Below are 8,778 nucleotides of genomic sequence, written 5' to 3' on the forward strand. Positions count from 1 at the left end.
ACCAGTATTTAAAAAAAAAGGAAACAGACAAGACTGGAATGAAGATGAATATACTAGAGCGTGTCACACAATGTAAAGGTATTGTTTTGTGAACTTTTTCTTTCCCTTCAATTCACGTATATTTATTTCCCTGGGCTGCGTCAAAATGTAAAATATATCCTCTCACTGTGGGTAGAGGTTAAAAAACTTTACAATGCCCTTTCCTGTCTTATCCTGACGTGGGTTCAGGCGCTAACCTAATTTAACAAGAAGACAACTGCAGCAACTTCCCCAGCCTCATCTGGGTTCACACACCTTGGTCAGCACCCACCCACCAGGCTCCTGAAACAGCGGCCTCCTCTCCCTTCCTCTCCTCCCCCAGACCACGTGCTGCAGCCTCAGCCCAGAACATTCTCCCCGCCCCCTCACCAGCTCTCTGCACAGCTGGTTCCTTTCCATCGCTCTGGCCCCAGCGCGGGGGTCATGTCCGCAGAGTTCCTGGCCTGTGGCCCGAGCAGCCCTTTCCTGTTCTTGGGTCGTGCGGACGTGCGTCTCCTTGCTGCTGTCTGCCTTCCCCGCGTGAGCCCAAAGGAGACACAGTCCGAGGTCCTCGCGGGCACACCTGGCACCAGGCACACGGTTGTCGTTGAGTCGCTGAGTCGTGTCCGACTCTTTGTGACCACGTGGACCACAGCACACCAGGCTTCCGTGACCTTCACTACCTCCCGGGGTTTGTTCACATTCAGGTCCGTTGAGCTGGTGATGCCATCCGACCATCTCATCCTCACTCCCTTCTCCTTTTGCCTTCAATCTTTCCCAGCACTGGGGTCTTTTCTAATAAGTCAGCTCTTCATGTCACATGGCCAACAACTTCCCAATTTGTTGGATGAATACAGACACTCTCAGGTCCTCGTGGAGGTAAAGAGCAAAGCCAGGATCCCAGCCTGGGTGTGCCTGAGCCCTTGACCCCTGCACTACACAGGAAAGCTCAGACACAGCACGTACTGGCCCTGGCCCCATCATGGGGAAGTCTGGGCGCTTAGCTGGGTGGGACTCCAACCCCCAGTGCTCTCCTAGGACAACAGGGTCAGGGGGGCCGCCATGGTGGGCCCTTGTGGTCAGCTGAGAACCTGGAAGAGATAAGTGAGGAAACAGCAAATCCTCAGACCAGAAGAAACTGGCCAAAGAATGGAGAAATACCAGAAACGATCATGAGGGCGGCCAGCTCAGAAATAAGCTGGTGACTAGGATTCAAGAGGCGGGGCCAAGAAGCCTGAGGACCAAGGCCAGAGGCCCGGGCCACAGGAACACTGAGGCCTTGCTGCCCCCTGGTGGCTGTGGAATGCTTGGCCCCCAGAGGGGAAAAAAAGGGTAGGCTGGCCTGCGGGATCCACTCTTCAGAGGTCATTTACTGAGCGTTTGATGTAGGCCTGGTTGCTGGGGACTGGAAATGAGGCTGACATGGCTCCAACTGACAAGGACCGCTGTTCCCTATATCCAGGAAGTGACCCCACCCTGAAGGTTTATTTCCCCCTTTTCAAGTAACTTTGGGGAGCCACCTCCCTCATATGGGCCTCAGAGGGCAGAGACGGTATGTCACTCATCTCTGGAGGCCCAGCACGAGGACAGGGGCTGGCACGTCAGAAGAGTCACAGCAGCTACTATTTCACAAGTGCTAACTAAGGCAGAAAGTGAAGAGGAGCTAAAAAGCCTCTTGATGAAAGTGAAAGAGGAGAGTGAAAAAGTTGGCTTAAAGCTCAACATTCAGAAAACAAAGATCATGGCATCTGGTCCCATCATTTCATGGGAAATAGATGGGGAAACAGTGGAAACAGTGTCAGACTTTATTTTTGGGGACTCCAAAATCACTGCAGATGGTGACTGCAGCCATGAAATTAAAAGACACTTACTTCTTGGAAGAAAAGCTATGACCAACTTAGATAGCATATTAAAAAGCAGAGATATTACTTTGCCAACAAAGGTCCATCTAGTTAAGGCTATGGTTTTTCCAGTGGTCATGTATGGATGTGAGAGTTGTACTGTGAAGAAAGCTGAGTGCCGAAGAATTGATGCTTTTGAACTGTGGTGCTGGAGAAGACTCTTGCGAGTCCCTTGGCAAGGAGATCCAACCAGTGTATCCTAAAGGGGACCAGTCCTGGGTGTTCACTGGAAGGACTGATGCTGAGGCTGAAACTCCAATACTTTGACCACCTCATGCAAAGACCTGACTCATTGGAAAAGATCCTCATGCTGGGAGGGATTGGGGGCAGGAGTAGAAGGGGACAACAGAGAATGAGATGGCTGGATGGCATCACTGACTCGATGCACCTGAGTTGGGGTGAACTCCGGGAGTTGGTGATGGACAGGGAGGACTGGAGAAGGAAATGGCAACCCACTCCAGTGATCTTGCCTGGAGAATACCAGGGATGGTGGAGTCTGGTGGGCTGCCATCTCTGGGGTCACACAGGGTCGGACACGACTGAAGCGACTTAGCAGCAGTAGCAGGGAGGCCTGGCGTGCTACGATTCATGGGGTCGCAAAGAATCAGACACGACTGAGCGACTGAACTGAACTGATGAAAGGTTTGCTTGTCTCACATCAAGTGTTCACATACATTTCTGAAGGACAACAACAGCACCCTTTCTTGGGGGTACAGAAAAGACTACACCTATCCAAAAGACTGTGGCAGGATATCTGTAAAGCCAAGCTGTTCCTAAATGCTGGAGGGCAAAAAAAGACAGAGGATATTAGAAGACTGCCCTGTGCTGCAAAGCAGATCCCAGGATTTCCCGGCTGGAAGGAACCTTCAAGGCCAACCAGCCTCCCGCATGCTTTCCACAAAGCTGCCTCCTGAATCTAATCATCGAAAGGAAAAGACTTCACAGCATGTATAGCTTTTGGCATGGAATATTCTTCCTCTTCTTGTTCAGTCACTAAATCATGCTGGACTCTTTGTGACCCCGTGGACTGCAGCATGTCAGGCTCCTCTATCCTCCACCATCTCTCAGAATTTGCTCAAATTTACGTCCATTGAGTTGGTGATGCTATTTCACCATCTCATCCTCTGTCGCCCCCTTCTCCTTTTACCTTCAATCTTTCCCAGTGTCAGGGTCTTTTAGAATGAATCAGTTCTTCTTAATAAACTAAAAAGTATTAATACTTGTGATCAAAACCAAATCTCTGGGACTTCCCTAATGATCCAGTGGTTAAGCATCCATGTTTATAATTCAGGAGGCGCTGGTTCAATCCCTGGTTGGGGAACTAAGATCTCCCACATGTCAACCAGGGCAGCCAAAAAAGAAATCATTAAAAGAAAAAAACCCCAAATCTCTGCCTTTTTTCCCCCTCAGTTCAAGTGTAATAAAACTACAAAAGATCAAAAGTGATATCCTACCTCAGTACACATCAATTGGCCTGCCCATAACACAGCTCAGGTCATTTCCCCCAGAAGAAGAAAGGCTGGCCTCCCCAACCTCTGCAGGAAAGGCCTGCCTGGTCCCACATCACATTTGGACTGAGTACAAGGTCTTGTGTTTCAGGCACCATAAATGACCACAAATCTCTGCTTCTTAACCCACAAAATCCTCCCCTTCTCAAGTCCCTCCTCAACTACACTCCCTGTCCCCCACCCTAGACAGTGAGTTCCTTCCGGAAACTAACTGATCTTACAGCACCCGGCACACTGCTCATTCCATAGCCAAGTGGTGAAAGCAACTCCTTGGTCAATCAAAGATCTCAGTTTTTCTGCTACCTATTTGCTGTGTGATCTTGGACAACCTTCTTAACCTTCCCAAACCTCAGTTTCCTCCTCTGTAAAGTCCTACCAAAATAGGGCTGTCCTGAAGATTAAATACAATGAGACATGTAGAATACTTAAAACCGGTGGCCAGTACAACAGAAAGGGTTTAAGAAGTACGGATAATCACCATTATTCCTATGAATCACACTCCCGCCCCAAAGCACATCATGCTGGAGCTGGGTTTCTCAGCCTTGACAACATTGCCATTTCTTTGTTGTGGGGGCCCATCCGGTGCTTTGTAGGTTATTTAGCAGCATCTCTGGCCTCCATCCTCTAGGAACCAGCAACACCCTACCTCCCCAGTTCTGACAACCAAAAATGTCTTCAGAGAATGCCAAGCATCCCCTCATCCTTCCACATGGGGCCACTGGAACTGGAACACGTAAGTCTGTAGTGGAGTGGTCATTGTTCCCCTATTTCCCCACCAGCACTCTGCCCACAGCCAGCCACCTCCACTCCCGTCTTACCACTGAGTTGCCTTGGAGGAAACAGGTGATAGGTGCTGTAGATATCATTGGAGAACTGGAGCTGGAGCTCAGGACTGCCCTTCAGGAGCTGGGCCACCTGGTCCACCTGGAATGGCGTCTTCTCTAGGATCACAACAGCATCCTCCCCATCCTCGTCCCCAGATGCCTCATTCACCTGTGGGGGAGACACCATCAGTGGGCCCAGAGGCAGAACCACAGGGGAGGCCCAGAGAGCAAACGTAAACACTCCCAGGGCCTCTGCAATCCCAACACTCGGGGTTTCCTTCCCTGCAGTCTTCCCTCTGGGGAAGTCTAGCCAAAGGTACTCATGTTTCCTCTCCCACAGAAGACATCTTCTCATCAGCCCAAATCCTTGTGGCGTCCTTCTTCTGAAAGATGCAAAGCTTCTCCGCTATCTTCTCTTTTAGGCTCACAAGGCCTCTGTCAAATTCTCCCCATTTTACAGATGAAGAATCTGAGGTCTAGAGAAGATTAAGTGACTTGCCCAAAGTGACACAGTCAACGTTGAAACAGAAAGTAGAATCTCTTGGGTATCCCAACTAGCTTCAAGCTCAAAGATTCTCTTGGTTAAAATCTTCAGCAGGCACCACAGACTGAAGACAGGTAGGCTCAGAGAACCAGACAGAACCTTGCTAAAACACAAGAGATGCAGGGATTTCCCTGGTGGTCGAGTAGTTAAGACTCCGGACCTCCAATGCAGGAGGCATGGGTTCCATCCCTAGTCAGGGAACTAGGCTCCCGCATGGCCAATGAGACACAGAGATGGGCTCAGATGCCTCAGGTTCCCCCGAGCTCAAAAGTGAAAGCCCTTGCCAGGAGTTCTGGAGAACCCTCTGACGGCCTCCTCACTAGTTCTTGGGGGTGGTCTTTGGTCTCTCCTGAGTCCCTGCTAGAAAGCTGAGCACATAGTATTTGAGCCAGCGGTGTCTGCCTACTGGAAGATACTGTGCATTCCTGGAGATCAAAGATGGTAATTCTCATCAGTGCTGGCCTGTCAGCTCATGACATGTAGAATTGGACCAGCAATTGAATCAACTGTCTCTCCTGTTGGGGTGGAGTCCTGTAGAGCAAGGATCAAACCTCCCACAGTCTCTATGTCACTGCCTGGGGCCTGGATGAACAAGACCATCCAGCAACATTTACTAGCTTCTGACAGAGGATGAGATGGTTGGATGGCATCACCAACTCCATGGACATGAGTTTGAGCAAGCTCTGGGAGTTGGTGATGGACAGGGAAGCCTGGTGAGCTGCAGTCCATGGGGTCACAAAGAGACTGACACCACTGAGCGACTGAACTGAATTACCACCTTACAGTAAAGAATCCGCCTGCAATGTAGGAGAGGTGGGTTCCATCCCTGGGTTGGGAAGATCCCCTGGAGAAGGGAATGGCAACCCACTCCAGTATTCTTGCCTGGAGAACCCCTTGGAGAGAGGAGCCTAGTGGGATACAGCCCATGGGGTCGCAAAGAGTCGGACAGGACTGAACGAGTATCACTTTCACGTTCACTAGCATCTTACAGGTTTAAAGAATGAACGATGAATGCTTAGGGACTTCAACATGTGGTTTTTAATCGGCAATACACTCTACTGGTGTTAGTTCTTTATTTTAGTAAAAGAGTAATTAGGAAATTTAGCCCTACGCGTGTTAATTCCCTTAGTTAATTTCACGGATAATCTTGTCCCTTCCACCAACCAACCCTCCGATGCATTTTAGTACACTCTGCCTCCCCCGACGCAGGAATGCGATTGGTATTTTCCGAAGAATCTATTTAAAAAAAAAAAAAAAAAATCCGCCTCCGAGGCGACGATTGGGTCACCCGCTTCCGTATCCCCTCCCCGAATCTGCCTATTGGTACCTTCCCGTGCAGGAAAATGATTTTGTCCCGCGCAGACTCCCTCAGCACTTTTTTCACCCTAAAGCCGGAGAAAGGTAAGCGGACAGGGGCAGAAGTACCATTCCCAACGCCCGCTTGCTCTCCCTCTGTGCTAGATGCCTCCGTCTCCTCGACGTCCAGTTCGCGCTTTCTCTTGCTCTGAGGATGGGCTAGCTCCGCCATGCTGCCGGGCGGGAGGTGTGCGCCTGCGCAAACCTCGCAAGCTCCTCCCACCTCCGACAGGGGTGGCGACTACAACTCCCGACGTGCTTCGTGCCCAGAGCCAGGGGCTCTTCCGGCGCTAAGGAGCCTAGGAGCTCGGATTCCTGGAACCTGCTCCCATCCAGCGTTTTAATTCGGGTTTACTTGTCTTTGATGCCCTTGTGCTGGCCCGCCCTCGTGGAGGCCGGTGCTGAGGGAAGAGAGAAGGCAGTAGGTCTCTAAACAGGAGAACTAGAGAGACTGCCATGTAAAACTTCTATTTATAATTTCTCTGCAACATCTCTAAAGGGCCACCACCTCAATGAAAGGCCAACTACCTAGAAATTTTTTTAAAAGCTGTCCCACTGGAGGAAACAAAAAATAGGAAACTTATCTGCCTCAACATCTGGCTCTGGAGAGAAGGGGGAAAAACAAAAATCCTGAAAACTTGTAATCACAGGTCAATTTCCATTCAGGTTTAGAATTTAGATTCATACTGCCTACATGATCCAGGAATTCAAACTGAAAAATCTATTTCAGCCAGTTTTTTAGTGTTCACCTCTTGTTGTTGTTTAGTTGCTGCATTGTGTCTGACTGTTTGCAACCCCATGGACTGTAGCCCTCCAGGCTCTGTCCATGGGATTTTCTAGGCGAGAATACTGGAGTGGGTAGCCATTCCCTTCTCCAGAGGATCTTTCCCACCAAGGGATCAAACCCGTGTCTCTTGCATTAGCAGGCAGAATCACCAGGGAAGCTCACCAATAACAGACAAAAAGTATAATTTAAAAATAACTCGTAGTTCCCTCTGCAGTCTCGCGGATCTGTCTCGCTTCAACAGTGCTTGGATAGAACAGACCCAGGGATGCCCCTCGCTCCAGCCTCCGACCACCCTCCAATCTTTTTTCCAGTGGCAGCCTTCAGAATCAGTCACTCAGCTGTCCACGATCACCAGGACCAGCCACCACCATTTTTGGAGCTTAACTCCTTATTACTGATCAACCATGAGCTCCCAGATTGATCAGAATTACACCACCGAGGTGGTGGCCGCTGTCAGTCACTTACACTGCGGGCCTTCTACACCTACCTCTCTCTGGGCTTCTATTTGGACTGCAACATGGTGGCTCTGGAGGGTGTGGGCCACTTCTTTTGTAAATTGTCCAAGGAGAAGCGCGAGGGCCCTCAAGCATTTCTTGAAAATGCCAAGCCAGCGCAGCGGCTGCACCCTCTTCCTGGAGGTGCAGAAGCTGTCTCAAGAGGAGTGGGGTAAAACCCAGGACACTATTGAAGCTGCCCTTCTCCTGGAGACGAACCTAGAGCAGGCCATTTGGATCTGCATGGCCTGGGTTCTGCCCGTGCAAACCCCCACATCTGTGACTTCCTGGAGAACCACTCCCTAGATAAGGAGGTGAAACTCATCAAGAAGACAGGTAACCACCTGACCAACCTTCACAGGCTGGCTGATCCCCAGGCAGGACTGGACGAATATCTCTTCAAAAGGCTAACCCTCAAGCAAGACTAGGAACCTCTGGAGCCCAGGGGCCTTTTAGGAGCCCCCTAACATCAGGGCTTCTGCCTGAAGCCCCTCTCTACAGCCATTAGGCAGCTTTTTAACACCCTCTCTCAAGCTTTGGACCAAATGGAAAAAGTAAAGCTTTTTGCAGCACAAAATAAAAAAAAATACCTTTTTCACTAGCAACAGAAAATATGACATGCTAAGGAATAAATCTCATAAAAAATGTGACTGACCAATATGGAAAAGATTTATACAAAGTTTATTGAAATACATTTAAAGACAAAGAAATGGAGTCATAACATTTTTATAAAATATTAAAACCTCTATTTCCACATTAATCTCTCAATGTAAGTCCAATAAAAATACTAATTGGCCCATTCCTGGAATCTGACACACTGAATAAACAATTCATATGAAAGAATAAAGGAACGGGAAGCGTTGAAGTGATTCTGAGGAATAAAAGAAGTGGGAAGAGCTGACTGTAAATTATTGAGGTTTACTAACAACCACAGTAAGTAAGCCAGGGTGCCACTGACACAGGGTACATGAACAGATGAAGGAAAGAGCCTGGAGAACCTAGGCGTGTGATATATGACAAAAACACCAGAGACAGCACAGTCAGTGGGGGAGGAAGGACGCTAGTAAAGATTGGCCATTCAAATGGGGGAAATGTTTCTCTGACTTACAAATCAGGAGCAACAAAAACAAACCCAAACAAACATCTAAACATCCAGCTGGATTAAAGAACCAAATGTAAAATACTTCTATAACAAAATACAAGAGTAGGAAAGATTTCCCAAAGAAGACACAAAAAGCACAAACTGCAAATAGAAGTGTTTACATTAAAAAATAAAACTTCTTTAAAAGATACTGTTATATTGTGGTCATATCTTTTTAAAAAAAACTTTTAATAATTTAGAGAGA

General features: G+C 48.6%; 1 protein-coding gene across 2 annotated transcripts in view; it reads right to left on the reverse strand.

Moving 5' to 3' along the window:
• Window positions 1–6,385, reverse strand: part of DCPS (decapping enzyme, scavenger) — a 41,566-nt gene extending 35,181 nt beyond the window's left edge. Inside the window, exons 1-2 of one of the 2 annotated variants that reach the window (XM_068978695.1) lie at window positions 6,123–6,385; window positions 4,246–4,420 (exon numbers count right to left, since the gene is read on the reverse strand). In XM_068978695.1, the coding sequence (XP_068834796.1) occupies window positions 4,246–4,420; window positions 6,123–6,323 (376 nt within the window). In that variant the 5' untranslated portion in view covers window positions 6,324–6,385. Of the gene's footprint in view, window positions 1–4,245; window positions 4,428–6,108 lie in introns of both variants that reach the window. The other variant, XM_068978694.1, reaches the window with a different exon arrangement.
• Between the last annotated feature and the right edge of the window lie 2,393 nt (window positions 6,386–8,778).

The sequence above is a fragment of the Capricornis sumatraensis genome, chromosome 8 (genome assembly GCF_032405125.1).
Source record: "Capricornis sumatraensis isolate serow.1 chromosome 8, serow.2, whole genome shotgun sequence".
Taxonomy (NCBI): Eukaryota; Metazoa; Chordata; class Mammalia; order Artiodactyla; family Bovidae; genus Capricornis; species Capricornis sumatraensis.